Source organism: Rissa tridactyla, chromosome 19 (genome assembly GCF_028500815.1).
Source record: "Rissa tridactyla isolate bRisTri1 chromosome 19, bRisTri1.patW.cur.20221130, whole genome shotgun sequence".
Taxonomy (NCBI): Eukaryota; Metazoa; Chordata; class Aves; order Charadriiformes; family Laridae; genus Rissa; species Rissa tridactyla.
This window is the reverse complement of record NC_071484.1, coordinates 5,570,247-5,590,294: the sequence shown is the minus strand read 5'-3', so window position 1 is coordinate 5,590,294 and position 20,048 is coordinate 5,570,247. Positions and strand designations below refer to the sequence as shown.

Here is a 20,048-nt window from a genome sequence, read left to right as displayed (position 1 = left end):
GCGGTGGGCGTCGCCTGGCAGGGCGCAGGCGCGTTGCCAGGAGCGGCGCCCTCCCGGAAGTGCGCGGCGCGCAGGCGCAGTGCCGTTGGCGCCGGGCGGGAGAGGCGGCGGGGCGGCGGGCGGGAGGAGCGGAGCCGAGCCTCGGCCGCCATGCCGCGGGAGATCATCACCCTGCAGCTGGGCCAGTGCGGCAACCAGAGTGAGCGGGCGGGCGGGCGGACAAACGGGGCGGGCGACGGCAGGGCAGGGCCGGGCCGGGGCAGCGCGCACCGGGCGGGGCCGGGATGCTGTGAGGGGCGGGGATGCTGTGAGGGGCGGGGGCGGGGCTTGACGAGGAGGGGCGTGGTCTGACGAGCTGGGGGCGGGGCCTGGAGGGGCGGTCCTTCGTGCGGGGGCGGGGCCTGGAGGAGGGGGGCGGGGCTTGGCGGACCCGGGGATGCTCCAGGCTCTGGCCTGGCCCGGCCCGGCCCGGCGTGGGGCACCGGGCCCGGGCCCGGCTCCGCTCCCGCCCCGGCTAACCGTTCCCCCCCCACCCACACACAGTCGGGTTCGAGTTCTGGAAGCAGCTCTGTGCCGAGCACGGCATCAGCCCCGAGGGCATCGTGGAGGAGTTCGCCACCGAGGGCACTGACCGCAAGGATGTCTTCTTCTACCAGGTACTGCCGGGCACTGCCCGCCATGGGGCCGGTGCGCTGCAGCCTGCCCCTCTCACCGTCTCGATCCGTGCCTGGGTGAACGCAGGCAGCGCTGCCTGTGACCGCTTCAGCTCCCTCCAGCGGGCCCCCCGTTCAGGGACTGGTGGGGCTGATGCTGACCCCGGGCTGGTTGGAGCGACAGCCCCAGCCCAGCGCTCCTGCTGGGCAGCACGCTGCCAGGGCTGCTGTCTGCGCTCCAGGCTCTGGAAATGGATGTGTTGTGGAGGCTGAGGCTGCCATAGATACCGCCATACGTAACTGCCGCCAGCGCAGCCTGTTAGAGCCGCCCTCCCCCACCTGCCCAGCATCCAGGTTATGCTCAGGGGCACGTATAGATGCTGCATTACGGACAGGCCGTACATAACAAGTTTCCCTTCCTCCTCCTCCCTGTCAGACGCCGGCTGTGCCGTGCTCCGCCGCGGCCAGGGGGTGGCACACGCAGCGGCACTTCTCTCGCAGTGAAGCGGCGCTGAGCTGCGACTGCGTCATGATCTTCCTGCTCCTTGTTAAAGGCAGACGATGAGCACTACATCCCGCGCGCCGTGCTGCTGGACCTGGAGCCCCGAGTTATCCACTCCATCCTGAACTCCCCTTACGCCAACCTCTACAACCCAGAAAACATCTACCTGTCGGAGCATGGAGGGGGAGCTGGGAACAACTGGGCCAGCGGCTTCTCACAGGTAACAGCTCTAGTGCTCCTGGGTGCAAACACAGGCCAGCTCATTAGGAATGAGCCTTTATCGTGGCCTTCTCATGTCAGGCTCAGTAGGTGGCTTTTGAAGAACACTTCATCATTCAGCAGGGACTTACACCTGACACTTCATGGCACCCTGGGCCCAGGGGCACGTTGCCGTTCTGAGTTGGCTTCAACACCAGGCTTGAGCAGCTCTTCTCCGTTCTCTGTGGGAAAGGAACAAACCCTGGTCTGATTTCTCTTGCAGGGAGAAAAAATCCACGAAGACATTTTTGATATAATAGACAGAGAGGCTGATGGGAGCGACAGTTTGGAAGTAAGTAAATCAGGGGATTTGGATCCAGTTGTCCTGCTTCTTGTTTTCAGAGCCGGGCTGCTCTTTTGTAAGGCCGAGCGCAGCCCTTTGGTGTATGCAGACTTGCTCAACACGCTTCTGGGTGCTGAGCAGAGAACATGTAAAGAGAGGTCTTTCCCATCACTACATCTGCCAGGCTTCCCCGGAAATCTCCTTACCGTATGCACAGTGAGGCGTTTTTCTGCCCCAAATATTGCTTGCATTGGGCACTTCCCGCAGGATACAGTTGGCAGGAAGAGTTGCAGGCATTGTGGTGCTTCTTCCTTTCCCTGTTCTCCCTCCCTCCTGTGGCTCTCCCCCATGCCAGCTGAAGCAGGACACGCTGCTCATCCTCCAGTGAAGCCCTCGTGGGATGGGGGGCTGTGCTGGAACAAGGCATCTGCAGCAGAGGAGGGGCCTCGGGCTGCCAGCAGGAAGGTGTTTAGACCCAGAGTTGCCCAGTGCTTTGAAATCCACGGAATGAGTGCAGGCAGCTGCAGCTTCATTGTCTCTCCAGCTGGGTTAAAGGGACACCAGGGTACCGACAGCTCTTCGGACGCTTTGCCACATGCCTCTGGCAGGACTTTGGCCACCGTCCGTGTAAACCCATTTCCTGTGCGTAGACAGACAGGGCTCCCTGGTGTTTGTGTGAGGCTGTCACATGGCAACAGGGCAAGGGAAAATGTCATTGTAAAAGTGAGCTGGCAGAAGATCTGAGAGCCCGTTGTGGGACCTGCAGCAGGTGGGAATTGCCCTGAAGTCAGGTAGAGGGAATTTGGCCTCGGGCACTCTGGAAGGCGGGGAATGTCGTGGAGGGCCCAGGGAAAGGGCTGAGAACACATCCCTCTGTTTTGTGTGACTGACCGGATCCTGAAGGTGACGTTGGAGCTATTCTGAAGCCTGTTCTGGGGTGGGAGGAATCCGGGAGGCTCCTGAGCAGCAGTTGCACTTTGTGGTGTGTGCAGAGAGGTGGATCCCACCCACGCTGGCAGAAGTGGCCTGACGAGCATCTGGCTGTGGCTGTGGTCCGCAGGAGGCAGGGCTAACCTCCGCTCCCTCTGCAGGAGCCAGGGCTAACCTCCGGTCCCTCCACAGGCGTCAGCTCCGTGCTCTCAGTTGTCACAGGGGGAGTTCTCACAGGTCTGGCAGGTCTCTGCTGGTGCTGGTGGCACAGCATGCTTTGCTCTGCCTGCCCCTGGGGCTGAGCTGGACCTTGAGCTGTGTTCTGCTTCCTTCCAGGGATTTGTGCTTTGCCACTCCATTGCCGGTGGAACGGGCTCCGGGCTGGGCTCGTACCTGCTGGAGAGACTGAATGACAGGTGAGTGTTCATCTTGTCCTCGTCAGAGCCTGGCCTGGGCTGGGCACCCTTCCAGAGCAGGGAGCTGGAGAGCGCTGACTCAGAGCCGCCGCCCCCACCCAAACACTGTCTTGTGCAATCCCTGGCACACTGCCCGGGGAAGGGACGGCTCCTGATACGCCTGGGGACTTCAGAGGCTCTGAAACTGGACTTGTGCTGTCCAAAAACTCTGCCTTCCCTCAGACATTCTTATCAGGCAGCTGCCTCCTGACACCCTGACTCTGCAGGGGAGGGTGAGAGGCTCTAGCTGCGGGGTCTGAGCTGCCATCCCTGCCTGTTTCAGCTTGCAGCCTCTTGAAAAGGCTTGTAAGCAGCTGCTTAATCAGCCTGTGGATGGCTCAGCCTCGCCTGTAGCTCAGTCTGGCAGCCTGCTCCTGTACTGCTAGGGTAGGCACTGCTGGGACAAATTTTCTCCCTCCCTGGGAGCAGACTCTGGCACGAAGTCCTGGTGACTCACTGCTGTCCTGAGCCCTGGAGACTGCAAAGGCAGCTTGTGGGAGGAGAGAGTGCTGGCTTGGTGGTGTTAACCCTTGAGGTGGCCGCGCTTTCTCACCAGGTATCCCAAGAAGCTGGTGGAGACCTACTCGGTTTTCCCAAACCAGGATGAGATGAGCGATGTTGTAGTCCAGCCGTACAACTCTCTGCTGACGCTGAAGAGGCTGACTCAGAACGCTGACTGCGTGGTAAGAGTCCCAGTGCGTGTCAGGCCAGCACTGCAGCCAGCTCCCGCCTGGCAGCCTTGTCCCCGGCCACTCACAAACCGCTTTTCCTGGGGCAACTGCCATAGCCGTGTGGGGTGGGTGCCGTAGCTCTGTGGGGGGGAGTGCCACAGCAGCGAGCGATGAGCCGGTGAAGCCCCAGGCACAGCAAGGAGCGCACCCCCATCCGGAAGGGCTGAGCAGATGTGGTGGCTCCAGGGACAAGGGCTCTGTGCTACCCCCTGCTGAGCTCTCCGGCTTGGCATTTCTGCCCCTGGGACCCAGCAGATTTCCTCCCATGGCAGCGAGGACTGGCTGTGCTTCCTCTGCATAGCTGCGCTGCAGCCTTCCACTTGAACTCGATTCCAGCATGACTTTCAGCACCCACAAGCCCCAGCCAGGCAGCGTCTTCAGCCTGCACCGGAGGCCTTCAGTCAGATCCTTACCAAGACGCTGCCCGTCCCTCCCAGCTCATCTCTGCACATGAGGGGCAAGAGCGGCTGCGGCAGAGCTGCTGGGGCTGAAGGCTGCTGCGAGGTGCTGGCCCAGAGGCAGTGCTCTGCTCTTTGGGAGAGCGCTGGGGAGCACAGCCAAGATGGGAGGGAAGAGCTTCCATTGACAGTGTCGGTTACGCTCCACAGATGAGTCAGCTTGTGGTTTCAAGTGTCTGCCACCTGCTGCCGAGGGCTGTGGCGCTCGGGGCCTATGCTGGGCAAGCTGGTGCCCTTGGACACGTGGCCCGGGCTGCCCCTCCTCGGGCTGCCTCCGAGGCTCTTCACAGAGCCGGTGTTTCTCTTGCAGGTGGTTCTGGACAACACGGCCTTGAATCGCATCGCGACAGACAGGCTGCACATTCAGAACCCGTCATTCTCTCAGATCAACCAGCTGGTGAGAAGGGCTCTTCCCTCTGCGGAAGCTGGCGGGGGGCTTCCCCGCTGCCCTCGACTCGGTCTGAGCGCGGTCTCCATGGGCTGGGTGCGGTGGTGGGCAGCCTGGGGCTGTGAACGAGGGTCCTCTGCCCTTCCTAGGGGCGGCCTCCAGCTTCCCCCGGCGTGGCTGTGCGGAGCAGGTTTTGAACGTGCTCCGCAGCCCTGCAGTGATGCAGATGCTGACCCCGTGCTCTCCCCCAGGTCTCCACCATCATGTCTGCTAGCACCACCACGCTCAGGTACCCGGGATACATGAACAACGACCTCATCGGGCTGATTGCCTCGCTGATCCCCACCCCGCGGCTGCACTTCCTCATGACGGGGTACACACCGCTCACCACCGACCAGTCGGTAAGGCAGCCCACCGGGCACTCCTCCCCTTCCCCGAGGGCAGGGGCAGCGCCACGCTCACCTTGTAACATCCGCCAGTCCCACGGTCTTGGCGTGAGCCCTAATTGCACGTTCCAAAGCCCGGCCCGTGTGTCCACACCACCTGACAGCGCTATGCGATATGACTCAGACGTGAGCAGGCAATTGTGCTTATGCTGGCCTACCTGCTGCATGCATGAGCGTGGCTGCGGCAGCTGTGGGGGAGCCGACAGGATCCCATCTGACAAAAGCCACCCTTAGCAACGATCGGACTGAGCCCAGCAAAGTGGCCCGGCCAGTCCTGCCACCCCAGTGGGCCAGTGGCCTGGGCTTTTTGGGTCAGAACACTGGTGATCGTTGTCATGCCAAGACTGAGCGTGGGCTCCAGGCATCAGCCCCTTCCAGGGCTTGATCTGTGTTCTGGGAGGGGATTGCCAGCCCTCAGCCGCATCAAACACTACCGCTTGCGTTTAGCTCGTCCCCAGCCAGTGCCCCCTCAGCTCCCCCCCGGTGAGAACGGTGCGGTTCTGTTTTGAGAGGCACTCACCTGCGTTGGCCGCGTCTCAGTTCTGCTGGGAGCTAACAGCTGCTGTTCTCCTCTCGTTGTGTGCATTTCCTCAGGATGTTACTCAGAGAAGCAAATCTGAAAAACTGCTGGCTCTGAAAAGGGTATCGAGTGTGTGATCTGTCCTCCCAGGGAGGAGTGTGGGGAGGGCTCAGCCAGCAGCTCAGACGGTGCCTGGAGCGGGGCTGACACCCTGTCCTTGCTCTGGGCACTCCCTCGGGTGCCGGCCCCGGCTGTGGCCCCCGTGGCAGGCAGCAGCCGGCAAAGGCTGTGACAGCCCTCAGGGACTGCAGTGGCCCGTCTGCCCCCGGGCTCAGCACAGGGCAAGGTGGGGAGGGGGTTGCAGTGGGGAATGACCCCTCCTGTCTGCCAGCCCTGCGCCTTGCCTCGGCAGTGGAACAGGACAGAAGTTTGTCCCGGTCACTCTGGTCTCAGCTGAGCCTTGCTGTGCTGCTGGGGGGGGCAGCTCAGCGCCCTCGTGTCGGAGCCTCCGCCAACGCTCCGGTTCTCAGCCTGGCTGCGCCTGTTGTGTGACTTCGGGATTTCCCTGTCCTGCATGTGGCCTTGCACGTGGCTCTGTCCCCGGGGCGAGGGCTTCTCTGTCCAGCTGCCCCCTGCTCCTCTGTGTGTGTGTGTGCAGGACAGCGGGAGGGCAAGGGAGCTGCACGCCTGCTCCCTCTGACCCCTAGCTGGCATTTGCAGGTGGCCAGCGTGAGGAAGACCACGGTCCTGGACGTGATGAGAAGATTGCTGCAACCTAAAAACGTGATGGTGTCCACAGGGCGAGACAGGCAGACCAACCACTGCTACATCGCCATCCTCAACATCATCCAGGGGGAGGTGGATCCTACGCAGGTGAGTTCCCATGGCTATTTCAGATGCTGACAGCAATGGCATGGTATGCCAGGGAAGGGCACGGTCACCATCTTCCTGTGTGGGGACCCTGGGGCGAGACCGAGCACTGAGAACTGGCTCCGAGTTGCTCCCGTGTGGGCCTTGTCCTCGTGGAAAGGCCGCTAGTCCCTTGCCATGAGGAGCCTCCCTACCTGCCCGTTGCTGAAATCCACCTTCCTGAGGCTGTACGTCCAGTGAGGAGCAGCGCCTGGGTCTGCTGGGACCGGGCTGCTTTCCCCATCACCCTGCTGCTCTCGTCCCGCCAGGTTCACAAGAGTCTGCAACGGATCCGGGAGAGGAAACTGGCCAACTTCATCCCTTGGGGTCCTGCCAGCATCCAGGTGGCTTTGTCCCGCAAGTCCCCCTACCTGCCGTCCGCACACCGCGTCAGCGGCCTCATGATGGCAAACCACACCAACATCTCCTCGGTGAGCGCCTTCCCTCTCCCCCGCGGGCAGCGCTGGGGGTCCCACGGCTGCAGCTCCGGTGTCCTTTCAGTCCCAAACACATCATCTCGGGGGCTTTCACAAAGCCAGGGCAGGGCTTGGGGATGAGGGGAGGGCGAGCAGCTGGGGCACAGGCTTGGTCTGGGGTCCCGGCAGCCCTACTGCACCCGTGGAGCCGTTCGCCCAGGAGCAGCAGGGCTCCCTCTCCCTGGGCCAAAGGCAGCGGCGGAAGCAGGAGCTGATCCCGAGCGCTGGCTGGGCGCAGGGCAGCAGCTACTGCCCTGCCTGCCTCCTCCCAGGCAGCAGCCCGAGGAGGTCGGGGGTCCCTGGGGAGCTGTGGCCCGTCTGACTGCTGCGCTGCTCCCCAGCTGTTTGAGCGGACGTGCCGGCAGTACGACAAGCTGCGCAAGCGGGAGGCCTTCCTGGAGCAGTTCCGCAAGGAGGACATCTTCAAGGACAACTTCGACGAGCTGGACAACTCCCGGGAGATCGTGCAGCAGCTGATCGACGAGTACCACGCGGCCACGCGCCCTGACTACATCTCCTGGGGCACGCAGGAGCAGTGAGTGCCCTGCCAGGGGACGGGAGGGTCCCACGGCCACCTCCACGCATGCCGGCAGGGCTTGTCTCTGCCGTGCCCACGTTTAGCACCCCTCAGCGCTGCCCGGCGGCGGTGGAGTCGTCACCCTGGCTGCACACACACGCTGCACTCCTCGGCAGAAGCCGCTCTGCAGGGAGCAGCGCTGCTCCTGAAGACCCTTGGCGGGGGGGACAGCCTCTGCTCCACCACCTGCCCTGGCCCAGGACGGGACTGGGGCAGCTGCGCGCTGTGCTGGTAGGGAACCTCTGCCCGTGAGAGCAACGCTCGCTCGGAGGAGGAGGAGGAGAGCGAACCCAGGGGGCTTGGAACGGGCCTGGCCCAAAGAGTTGGGTGCAGGCAACCCCTGTGGCCAAAGGCTCTGTGTGGCTGAGCTAGTCCTTGCCCTGGGCAGGAGCCTTGTTCCTCCTTCGCCAGATCAGGCCTGGGGCACAGGCTGTATCTATATTTTTGTAGGTTATTTTGCTTTAATAAAGGCTGTTCCTGCACTGACACTGCCTGCACGGCTCCTGGAGTGAGCAGCCGGGGAGGGAAGCAGCGGCAGATGCTGCCAGGGCCAGTGCTCGCCTTGCCCAGCTGGCCAGCCCGGTGTCCCGGCTCGGTGGCAGCGCTGAACCGGGGCTGCCACTCCCCTGCACGTCCCGGTGGCGCGCGGGGCTGGCCCTGCCCCGGCCGGGAGCCAGCCGGCAGCATGCTGTCTGAGCCCGGGCGGCGCTGGGCGACCGCCGCGGCAGAGCCAGAAATACTGGCAGGACCTGCCGGCATGGCTGACCGGGGCCAGGAGCCGGCACCGCCCTGCCGTACCCGCAGAGCATGCGGTGCCCGCGGCGCCCGCATTTAGTGCTTCATGGGGGCGAGGGCCCATGCAGGAGGGGGGTCCCTGAGAGCTGGGGGGGGGGTCCCTGTCCGCTCTGGAGCCAGGGCAGGGGACGGCACAGGGAAGGATGCGTGATGGAGGGGGGAGATGGTCGGACACGGCCGCTGCGGTCCTGCCCCCACGTGAGTCAGGCTGTGAGGGACGGTGTGGGGCAGCGCTGGCGCCGGCCCAAGCCCCGGCAGCCCAAGGTGAGAATTAGCCTTTTCCTCTGACCCTGCGGCGTGGAGCGACGGGCTAAAAATACCCCCCTCCGCCATGGCAGCGCCGGGCTCCCACGCCCTCCTTGGCACCGGCCCCGCAGCGGCGCCCGCGGCCGGGGCAGTTCCCCCCGCCGGGGCGGCCAGTGCCAGGGGGTGCCGGGGAGCTGCAGCGGAGCCGCAGCACGGCCCGCGCCGTTGGTGAAATGCCAAAGGGCGCAGTGAACAGCCCGGCTGCGGCGCTGGCCGGAGGGACGGCGGTCCCTGTCCCCGAGGACACGCTGTGCTGCTCCTCCCGCCGCCTGTCCCCGGCCCCGCTGCCCTCGCCGCCCCGGGGATCAGAGCGTCCCTGCCTCCCACCGCGGCCGGAGCTCGGGGACGGGAGGCCCAGCCTTTCCTTTGTGCATTTATTTAGAAAAACAAACAACCAACCCCCACCCCCCAAGACAGAACCGACAAACTTTACAGAGGCAACATTGAGGGGCCGAGCCCCAGCCGTACCAGCCACCACCCCGCCGGCCACCCCACGCCACGAGCCCCGCCATGGGGCCACCACGATGCGGCAGGGCCCGGCCACGAGGAGCCCGGTGGTCCCCGAGGCGGCTTGGCCAAAAGCCGCCCGCAGCTTTCCAGGAGGGGTGGGTTCAGTGGACGGACAGACAGACGACGGCACAGCACCGCTGCCTGGCACCCCTCGCCCCGGGCAAAGTCCCCCCCGGGGCGGCAAGAGCTGGGGCGCCGGCAGAGCTGCCAGGCAGCACGAGTGCTGGAGGCGAAGGCACCGGGGTACAGGGGACCAGGGGACAGGGACAGCCTGGGAGCAGCGCAGGGGACCGCGGCATGGCAGCCCCGCTGCCCTCCAGGGAAAGTGCTGGGAGACGGGCGGGGGGGGGGGCGCGAGCGTCTCAAAATAAATTAAGGAAATAACCAGAAAGGCAACAGCGGTGCAGGGAGCACGAGCCCCCGTCCCCCTGCTCCGGGGAGCAGCTGGGGACCGGCACAGACCTGCCACTCGCTGCCCGGCCGCCCTCCCCACACCGTCCGTCGGGAGCACCCTGCGTGGCCGCCGGGCTAACTGTGGAAGGAGCCCACGGGCGGCCGGTGCTGCCAGGGCCCTGCCGTGGGGCAGAGCCCCTGGGGTGGTGCGGTGGGATCTGGGGCTGGGGGGCTGGTGGCTGGCTCCTGGGGCCGTGGCGGCCGCCGGGCACCCGCGGAGGCGAGGTATGTGTTGAGAAGCTGGGCGATCTCGTCCACCTGCGGAGCAGAGGGGACGCGCTGGGTCAGCCCGGGGTGCCCGGCCCCCTGCAGCCCCCGGGGGATGAAGGGAAGGGGGGATGGAGGAGAGGGGGGATGGAGGGATGGAGGGAAGGGGGATGGAGGAGAGGGAGGAAGGAGGGATGGGGGGATGGAGGAGAGGTGGGATGAGGGGATGGAGGGAAGGAGGGAAGGAGGGATGAGGGGATGGGGGATAGAGGAAAGGGGGGATGGAGGAGAGGGGCAATGGAGGGATGGAGGGAAGGGGGATGGAGGAGAGGGGGGGATGGAGGAGAGGGGGGGATAAGGGGATGGAGGGAAGGAGGGATGAGGGGATGGGGCGATGGAGGAAAGGGGGGATGGAGGGATGGAGGGAAGGGGGATGGAGGGATGGAGGGAAGGGGGATGGAGGGAAGGGGGATGGAGGGAAGGGGGATGGAGGGAAGGGGGGAAGGAGGAGAGGTGGGATGAGGGGATGGAGGGAAGGAGGGAAAGAGGGATGGGGGAATGGAGAGATGGGCGGAAAGGGGGGATGGAGGGAAGGAGGAATGGCGGCCCCATACCTGGGAGGTCTCGAAGAGCAGGTCCCGGTCCTCCACGGAGAGGCGGAAGGTGCTGCTGTCGGAGGCGCCGAAGGAGGAGATGCGGCCATAGCAGAAGCTGTCCAAGGGCTCGGGCTCCCCCGGCTTGTAGAGCGAGACAGCCTTGGCCCCGATGCCCAGCCACAGCCGCTGGGGACCGGCCCCCACCGGGCTCTGCGGGGAGAGGGGCGTCAGAGCTGCCCGCTGCCAGGGCTGCCCACCGCCCCCGCCGCGCCAGTGCCTCACCGCACGCAGGTCGACGTCGAAGAGCGTGGAGCCGAAGCCGGGCCACTCCCGCACCAGTGCCACGTAGGCGGCCATGGCCTCGGGCCGGCCCATGCCCTGCAGCAGCTTCCACTTCTCCACGATGGCGGCCATGGTGCTGGCCCCCTCCTCCCGCAGGCGGCCCCGCAGGCGCTGGTCCCGTTCCGCCCGCTGCTTGGCCAGCGCTTGCCCCCAGAGCCCGCCGGCCAGCAGCCCCGCGCGCAGCCGGGCCCCCCGGCACTTGGTGGGGGTGCGGTGGCGGGGGGCCGGCAGGCGGGCGTGCAGCACGTGGGGCGGGAAGAGCTCCTCCAGGCGCGGGAAGGGCGCGTGGGTGGAGAAGTCGCTGTTGAGGCTCTGCAGGCGCAGCGCGGCCAGTGTCTGCAGCGTCTCCTCCGACGTGGGCACGTAGCCCCGCAGCACCATCTCGTGCGCCTGCGGGAGGGCAGGGTGAGCCGGCACAGCATGGCCACTGTGGCACAGCCACCCCGGCACAGCATAGCCACCCCAGCATGGTGTGGCTCGTGCCTGCGGGAGGACAGGGTGAGCTGGCACAGCATGGCCACGGCGGCATGGCCACCCCGGCACGACATAGCCACTCTGGCATGGTGTGGCTCGTGCCTGCGGGAAGGCAGGGTGAGCCGGCACAGCATGGCCACTGTGGCACAGCCACCCTGGCACAGCATAGCCACCCCGGCTCGGTGCGGCTCACACCTGCGGGAAGGCAGGGTGAGCCGGCACAGCGTGGCCACCGCAGCATGGCACAGCATGGCCACTGTGGCACGGCCACCTCGTCACAGCATAGCCACCCCAGCATGGTGTGGCTCGTGCCTGCAGGAAGGCAGGGTGAGCCGGCACAGCATGGCCACGGCGGCACGGCCACCCCGGCATGGCACAGCATGGCCACTGTGGCACGGCCACCTCGTCACGGCATAGCCACTCCGGCATGGTGTGGCTCGTGCCTGCAGGAAGGCAGGGTGAACCGGCACAGCATGGCCACTGTGGCACGGCCACCTCGTCACGGCATAGCCACTCCGGCATGGTGTGGCTCGTGCCTGCGGGAGGACAGGGTGAGCCGGCACAGCATGGCCACGGTGGCACGGCCACCCCGGCACGGCACAGCATGGCCACGGTGGCACAGCGCGGCTCTCACCTGCTCAAAGAGGAGGGCAAACTCCAGGCTGTCGCGAGGGACGTTGTCCGTGTCCAGGAAGCCGTAGTGTTTGAAGCAGAGCCGGCACGGTGGGTCCTGCTCCCGCTGCTCCCCAGCCAGGCTGCAGCAGAAGGGACCGGCCCCATCAGCACGGGGACAGGCACCCCACCACTGTCCCCTCCCGCCCCCAGCCCCTCTCCCCCGTAGGCAGCAGAGCGGGACATTTACTTTTCAAACCTGGTGAGGATGTCGGCCAGCAGCGTGGCACTAGCCACGGGCTGCTCCCGCCGCCGGGACTGCTCGTAGAGAGCGAAGAGGTTGGGGCTCTGGGACAGCCCCAGGCGCGACACCAGCTCCCGGGCCACCTGGGGCGAGACAAAGGCAACCGACGGTGACTGCGCACCCCTGGCCGCGGCGCTCAGGGCTGCAAAGGGACACAGACAGGTCACAGCGGGCAAAGGCAGGTGGCCCTCAGCCCCCCTCCACCGCGGCTGAGCTGGGGGAGACCTGCAGGAGCCCCCCACCTCCCATGGCTCTGGGGAGACCTTCTAGTAGCCTTCCAGTCCCTAAAGGGGGCTACAGGAAGGATGGGGAGGGACTCTTTATCAGAGAGTGTAATGATAGGACGAGGGGTAACGGTTTAACACTGAAGGAGGGGAGATTTAGATGGATATCAGGAAGAAATTCTTGGCTGTGAGGGTGGTGAGCCCCTGGCCCAGGTTGCCCAGAGCAGCTGTGGCTGCCCCATCCCTGGAGGGGTTCAAGGCCAGGTTGGACGGGGCTTGGAGCAACCTGGGCTGGTGGGAGGTGTCCCTGCCCAGGGCAGGGGGGTGGGGAACTGGATGATCTTTAAGGTCCCTTCCAACCCAAACCATTCCATGGCAGGCCACCCTCCCAGCCCCGCGCGCCAAAATGTCCCGAGCCCCCCGCCCGGCGCGGCCGCGGCCCCTCACCTCCTCAGCCGTGGTGTGGGAGCTGATGGCCACGCTGCAGGCGGGCGCCCCCGGGCAGTGCACGGTGCAGATCATCTCCTGCCGCCGCATCAGCACCAGGATCTCCTCCAGGGAGGGCACGCACTCCCGCCCCTTCGTCTTCCCCAGCGCCTCCCGGATGAAGCAGGCGTACTTGGCCATCTCCGAGGCAGGGAACCGGCTCTCTGTCCTGCGAGAGATGCCGGGGAGGGGGGGGTCACGGTGGCGCCAACCCGATGGGGGCCCCGGCGCCTGGCAGCTCCGCCGGCACTCGCCTGTCCAGGTGGAAGCGCAGGAAGCGCAGGACGGGCGGGGAGGGCAGGAAGGTGCAGCTCATGCAGGTGAGCAGCTGCCAGTAGTGCAGGTCGCCCTGCCCGCCCGGCGCCGCCGGCTCCGTGGTCTGCTTCACCAGCTGGCAGTAGATCTCGTCCACCAGCGGCGGCAGGTCCAGGCAGGTCTGCAGGACGCCCTGCATCAGCGGCACCGGGTCGCGCTCCGACTCCAGCTGCTGCAGCGAGTTGAAGAGCTTCACGGCCTCGTCGCGCAGCGTGGTGTAGCTGCGGGGGCCGGGGGCTGCGGGACGGGATGGGGGTTAACAGCCCTGTGGGCTTCCCCAGGTTCCCCCCCGGCCATCCAGGCGCCGTACCCAGCCCAGCCTGGCCCCACCATCGCTCCTGCCAGCCCGGGCACAGGACCCCCGCTCGCCCCTCACCGCTTTGGTCCAGGCTGCCGTAGGGGAAGGGCAGCAGGGGAGCGTAGAGGGGGCTGCTGGTGTAGCGCAGGATGGGGTTGCAGCGGTAGATCTGCTCCAGGACCTCGGGGCTGCCGCAGTGCTCCTGGGAGGGCAAAGCGATGGCGGCAGTTGCAGAAGGGCCGCCCGGCCGAGAGCCCGGCATGGGCACCCGCCGCCGCCCCACGGCACGTGGGGTCCTGACCGTCCGTCCCAGCCCTGCCCGACGGCTGCAGGCGTGGGCAGCCCCGTGCCACGGGCTCACCTCGACGTCGCGCAATGAGCAGCTGGGTGGGCGTCTGGACGGGCACTTTGCTGTCAATGACCTTCTGCACCGCGCACACCCAGTGCACGGCCTCGTTCAGGTGCTCCGTGTACAGGCGGTAGCAGTGCTTTCTGCCAAACACCGTCACGTTCCAGTAGCCTGTGAGGGACAGAGACCTCACCCGCTGCCCACCAGCGCCCTCGCCCCAAGGACCCCCACCCAAGCTGGGCTACTCGGTGCCCCGGGGCTCGGCACAGCCGCTCCTCGGGAAGACGGAGACCTCCTGGGGCTGGGAGGGCGACACGGGGCATGAGGGGTTGCAAAGGCGCAGCCCGACCGAGGGGCACGGGCACCCTACCCGTCTCCTTGTAGGTCTGCTTGTCCGGCCAGAGCACGGAGCAGAGGCTGGTGAGCACGAGGGAGCCCAGCCGCCGAGCCCCCTTCTCGTTGCTGCTGTAGTAGTCCAGGGAATCGGGCGTCAGCACGAACCAGTACTTCCGAGGCCGGATCCAGGGGGTCTTCACGCCGCCCCGCACCTCCCGCTGCAGCCAGCCTGGAAGGGGAAACCTCAGCCCCTGCCGCCAGCACCATCCACCCCGGCGGCTCTGCGGCGCGGGACGGGGTCTGCCCGCTGCCCGCCAGCCCAGCCGGTGCCCCCTGCCCCTCCGGGACGGGATCCAGCCACAGTCGGGCCATGATCCTGCCAGCCCTGGCTATTCTGGAGGCAGAGACCTCTGTGCACACCTTTCACGAGAGCGTCAGGGTCATCCTCCACTGGCTCCGGGCCCTTCTCCGTGATGAGGCTGCGCATCTCCTCTGCAACGAGCAGGGACCTGGGGACAACACGGGGCTGAGCCCGACTGCCCACGGGCGCCTCCCACGGCCCCCCAGCAGGGAGCCGGCCCCGGGGTCTGGGGTGAGCCGGGTCCCCGGGGGCTCCGGGCACCCCACAGCCCCACGGTGGGAACGCGGCAGAACCATCGGGTGCAGATGACCCTGGCTAAAAATAAGCTGTTTGCAGTCGCGGCCCTGCCAAGGAATTCGGAAAATGAACAACCAGGAAGGAATGTTGGCAGCAGCGTCAGCACTGTGAGGACGAGGAGCGAGAAGGCCCCTGTGCCGTGGCACCCCATCTCCCTGGGCACACACGGCCCCAGGGCACAGCCTCCGCTGGTGGACATGGCCCGGCAGAGCCTCCTGGCACAGGAGGAGCCACGCACGGCCCCATCGGCTGAGCCTGCGGCAGCCGAGCCATCCGGCACAGCAGAGGGATGGCGACATGCCCAAGGATGCACCAGGGATTGGGACGGAGTGTGGGAGTCCTGGCTCTGCCATCTCTGCTCTAGCCGATGGACGGGCACAGCACGGTGCCGGCCCCACGGGCAGGATGGTCCGGCACACACTGGCACCAGCGCGTCCTCCCGCGGCGTGCCAGGCCCCCAGCTCCCACAGCACCAGGCAAGGGATGCGATGGGATGCCCGATGGGATGGAGGCAGGGGGTCACTCACCGCTCGGAGCCGCTGCTGCTGCGGGTGGGCTGGCTCAGGCTCACCTCCAGGGATCCCTGGGGAAGGAGGAGATGTTTCAGCCCCATGGTCACCACCTGGCACCCCCAAAAGTCCCTCCAATGACTGCTTGCCTCCTCGCCAGCCCAGCTCCCGGCCCAGGGGGACAGGCTTGTGTCCTGCTGCCGCGGGGCAGGGAGCCCCAGTGCTCCCAAAGCCGTGGCAGGAGCCCAGGCTGCAGCTGGGGCACCCCGGGGGCTCGGGGGCAGCCACCGGGCATGCCGGCCACGCGTCCTCAGCTGACCCGGCGGGCTGAATACCGTGCAGAATTGCACAAGGTCAGTGCTGAGTAATACGCTTACGGCACAAAGTCCCATTGTAATGGGGCCACTGACTTCCTGCCCGCGGCGGTGGGACGCGGCGCAGGGAAGTCCCTGGCCCAGCAGCGGGACAGGGGCCGGTTCCTCCTCGCGCAGCACAACTTGACGTGGACGGTGCCGCTCACGTGACGACCCTGGCACACGTGCTGGGACACGAGGCAGGGCCCAGGCACGGGCAGGCACCGGGCTGGGCAGGGTGTCCCGGCAGAGCGGGGATGGATGCTGCCCCGGGAGATGCACGGGCGCTGCTGCCAGCTGTAGCCCAACGGGGCAGCCGGAGGTGTGACAGGCCAGAGCACGCCATGAAACGCCAAGAAAAAGAGATGGCTGCTAAAAATAGCAGCGGGAAGGGGGGGGCGGGGAGGGGGGAGCTGCTGCAGGTACGGCTGTGCCATGGGCCAGGGCCGGGCACCTCTGACCCGTGGCATTAAGGCACCTGTCGTGCAGTGCTGGCACCGTGCATGGGGCCAACTCCTCCAGTGACCGTCCCGCTGCCAAGGCCGGGGAGGGCCCCGTGTGCTCCCGCACGGCTGCGGGCACAGAGACGGTGCCCAGCTCCTCAGCCACTGCCTGCAGGAGGAGGAGGCAGCGGTGGCCGGCTTCTTCTCAGGGATATAAATAAACGGGAGAGAGGAGCTGCGGTGGCAAGGCTGGGGCAGCTGCTCCCACGCTCCCAGGAAGGGGCGGCCGGCGCTGCGGGTTTCCGAGGACCCCCCGGCCACGACGAAGGGCTCCCCGGGGAGCTGGCGTCACAACCGCCCACGCCAGCCTGGACCTCTGGAGCCAGCGCGGCCCATGGGACACGGGAAACTAAAGACAACTCCTGCCATTGCCGTGCCCTTGGCACTGCCACCGGCGCCCAGGGGGCCCAGCTCCAGCCCTGCTACTGTCCCCACTGCCTGCTGTCCCGTGGGGCTGGCACTGCTGGAGAAGGGGACCCGCTGGCAGGGAATGGACAGTGTGTGGGTCTCAGAGCCGCCCCCAGCCCTGCGCAGCCATGGCAGCCCCCAACGTGGGCAGACCCCGACGCAGGCAGGAGGAGAGGGGCTGCAGTAAGTGTGACTGGGCTGTCACCACCCTCTGTGTCCCCTCTGGGTAGCGACAGGACCCCGTGGCTCCGGGTGCAGGAGGCAGCCGGGACAGGCAGGAGGAACCCCCAGGGAGCTGGGGTTCCCCCCGCCGCCCCGCGCTATCAGCTGTCCCTCATGCAGCCTGGCCGGAGGAAGCGCCGGTTTCCGCCGCTCCGTTTCCCCAAAGGGAGGAAGCAGCCGGATCGGGGAGATCCAGGCCTGCTCCCCGCGCCCGGCACGTGCACCCGGGGCACCACGGGCCGCAAACGGACCAGGCCTCCTCCGGCAGAGCCTGAGGAACCCGTCCTGCGGGGACCCTCCGCACCCCAGCCAACCTGACCCCGGCAGCGGCCCCGGTGCAGGACCTGGCAGTGCCAGCCCCACGGTTCCTGCCCCGAGGAGCCGGCAAGGGCAGGGCAGCACCGGCCCCGCTGCCCCGCCGGCCTGGCAGTGCCCCGGTTTCGGCTGCCCCCCAGCACCCGACGGGCAACCAGGTCCCGCCGCCGCGGGCCCTGCAAGGGCCCCTCACCGGGATCCGGCCGGCAGCGGCACCCGCTCCCCTCGGCTCTGCCCCCACGGGCTCCGGGACCCCCAGCGCCTGCCCGGAGGCTGCCGCGGGGCAGCGGCTCCCCCGCACCCACGGGCCGATCCCCTCCCCCGCCGCCCTGCGGGGACCCCCCCGGCCGGCGGCGGGGACGCGCCAAGGGCAGCCCGGGCGGCGGGACCGGCGGGGACGTGCCCGGGCAGGCGGCAGCCACGCTCCCGGGGCGGCGGGGACCGAGACGGGCCGAGACAGCGCCGCCGAGCCGGGCAGAGCCGGGCAGGGCCGGGCAGAGCCGGGCGGGAGGAGCCGCGCACCGCCGGTCCCGCCGCGCCGTGCCCAGCCGCGGCTCCGGTGCCCGTCCCGGCGCCGATACCGGCCCTACCTGGTCTCCCTGGGCGCGGAGCTCGAAGGACGCCTCCTCCTCCTCGGCTTCGCCGTCCGCCTCCCGGTCCGCCTCGCCGTAGTCTCGCCGCAGCAGCGTGAAGCCCTGCCGGCAGCACAGCAGCCACCACAGCCCGCCCGGGAACGGCATCGCCCCGCCGCCACCGGACGGGACGGCACCGGAACGGGACGGGACCGGCCCGCCGCCCGCCCGCCCGCGCCGCTCACCGGCCGCCGCCGCCGCCGGGACCGGCCCCGCCGCCGCCGCCCCGGGCGGGCCGGGTCGGGCGCGTCACCGGCCCCCGCCAATCGCCGCGCGCGGCCCGGGGCGGAGCCAGCGCGCCCGGGGCGGTGGGGCCGCCGCTTGCGTCATCTGCCGGGCGGGCGCGCGCGCCGAACGCGGGGAGGGTCGCGCCGGCGGACCGGGGCACCGGGCACAGCCCCCGCGCCCGGTAGCCCCGCGGTTTCACTGGCCGCCGCGTCGGGCTGCCCCGTGGCACCGTGCGCTGCCTTAACCCGTCCCGGGGGGGCGGCACCGGAGCTGTTGCCGAGCCGCCGGGGCCGTGCTCGGACGAGCCTGTCCCGCCGTCCGCCCGGGTCGTCCCACCGGAGGGGCCCCGGGGGGGGTGTTAAGCAGCCGCAGCTCTGGCACCGCTCCAGCCCTGGGGTCCGGCCCCGTCCCCGGGAGCCGCCGTGCTGGGCTGCCAGCTCTCCGCCCCCGCAGCCACCGCCGGGCTGCACCGGGGGCTGAGCCCCGCTGCGGGGCCGCCGGGGCACCGGGACAGAGCCCGCCAGCCGGGGGGGAGGACGACGGGACGGAGCCAGCGTGGGGCCGGACGATGCGGGGATTCGGTGGCCCGGGCCGTGGGGCAACCCCGGGTACGGCTATGGGGCTCTGGGTCTAACCCCTGCGCTGCCGTGGGGCCGGCGGAGGAGGAGCGGGGTGGGCAGGGAGGGGGGGCCGCTGCTGGCGGTCCCGGCCCGGTGCCGGCACCCCGGAGCGCTGCTTCAGCCGGGCCCGGTGCGCTCGGCGGGGTGCCAGCCCCGGGAGGGAGGGGGCGTCCGGGCCGTCCCAGCCCCAGCCGCTGCGCCCCGGCCCTGGGGGATGTGCCGGGGCAGAGGAGCTCATGGGGAAGTGCGGAGGGGAATGGAAAGTCCCTCTGGCCCCTCCGGCCCCTCCGGCCCCCGCCGCGGGAGGGGGTTTCCAGGCGGACCCAGGGCAGGTTTTTCCGGGGGGGGGGGGGGTCTCTGCTGTGGCCAGCCCGGGGACTCCCAGCTCCTCCGGCACGCAGCCCGCGGGGACGGTGGCATCGGCTCTGCCTCGGCCAGGGCTGGGCTGTGCTTGGGGGGGCGACTCCTGCTTCTGCCCCAACATGCCCCCTCTGACCGGCCGGGCCGGGCTGGGGGCACGGCGGGGCTGGGGGGTGCCAGGCCCGCACATGCCACCACCCCCACCCCCCCCCCGCCCCGGAGCCGCCGTGGAGCCGGCGCCGGTCCCTGGGCCGCCTCTCCCCACGCCCCCGCGGAGCCCTGCTCCGGGACCCGGTCCCTCCGTCCCCAGCCTGTCCCTGCCCGCTCCCCGGCTGCCGGACCCCCGGCGGGGGGGAAGCGGGAGAGCCCGGGCAGGGGACCTCGGGGACAGGCAGGGAAGGCAGCAAGCGCGAGGTTCTGCTGCCGCCTGCAGGCATCCCCCGGCCAGCGCCGGTGGGGCCGCCCCCCCGCTCCCGCACCCCGTACCCGCCCCGCAACCCTCCCGGCGGCTCCGTCCCGTCCCCTCCCGGGGCAGCCCCGGCCCTCACGGAGACGGCGCTCACCCATGGGGACTTGACCGAGGTTTATTGTGGGGGGGGGGGGACCCAGCTGCCGGCCCGGGGCCTTCTCTGTGCATCCGCCGCCCCGAGGTCGCCGGCACCGCACAGCCCCGCAGCACGCGTGACACTGCACCGCACCCCCAGAGCACGCGTGACATCGCATGGTCCCCTGGAGCACGCGTGACATTGCACGGCCCCCCAAAAACATGCGTGACATTACATGGTCCCCTGGAGCACGTGTGACATTGCACGTTCCCCCTGTCCTGGTGGTTCACTGGGCAGCAGAGGCGCTTGCAGGGTGTGCGGGTGCTGCGGGGCTGCTCTCCCCTCCGCCCACGCGTGCGCAGGCACCCTGCGGGTTGTCTGGCCAGGCCGCTCTCCCGGGGCTGGGGGCAGGTCCGTGCGGGAAGGCGGCTCTCCCGGGGAGCCACGGAGAGGCTGAGCCCCCGGGGTGACGGTCCCTGCCCCGACTGTGGCCGCCGTGACC

At 68.4% G+C, this 20,048-nt stretch overlaps 2 protein-coding genes across 2 annotated transcripts; one reads left to right on the top strand and one right to left on the bottom strand.

Annotated features, from left to right (window-relative positions):
• Window positions 1-75: 75 nt before the first annotated feature.
• Window positions 76-8,072, top strand: TUBG1 (tubulin gamma 1). The gene is made up of 11 exons (XM_054224604.1): window positions 76-199; window positions 544-656; window positions 1,208-1,375; window positions 1,637-1,705; window positions 2,963-3,042; window positions 3,638-3,764; window positions 4,581-4,667; window positions 4,910-5,059; window positions 6,345-6,497; window positions 6,803-6,964; window positions 7,351-8,072. The coding sequence occupies exons 1-11, from the start codon at window positions 151-153 to the stop codon at window positions 7,546-7,548; spliced, it is 1,356 nt and encodes a 451-aa protein (XP_054080579.1). The 5' UTR covers window positions 76-150; the 3' UTR covers window positions 7,549-8,072.
• Window positions 8,073-9,047: 975 nt separating this feature from the next.
• Window positions 9,048-17,997, bottom strand: PLEKHH3 (pleckstrin homology, MyTH4 and FERM domain containing H3). Its single transcript, XM_054224643.1, is given in 14 exon segments — window positions 9,048-9,908; window positions 10,472-10,663; window positions 10,736-11,185; window positions 11,904-12,024; window positions 12,132-12,268; window positions 12,857-13,064; window positions 13,150-13,447; window positions 13,587-13,710; window positions 13,870-13,884; window positions 13,886-14,028; window positions 14,228-14,422; window positions 14,614-14,702; window positions 15,379-15,434; window positions 17,752-17,997. Coding segments are annotated over 14 exon segments (2,361 nt in total). The 5' UTR covers window positions 17,902-17,997; the 3' UTR covers window positions 9,048-9,725.
• Window positions 17,998-20,048: the final 2,051 nt, after the last annotated feature.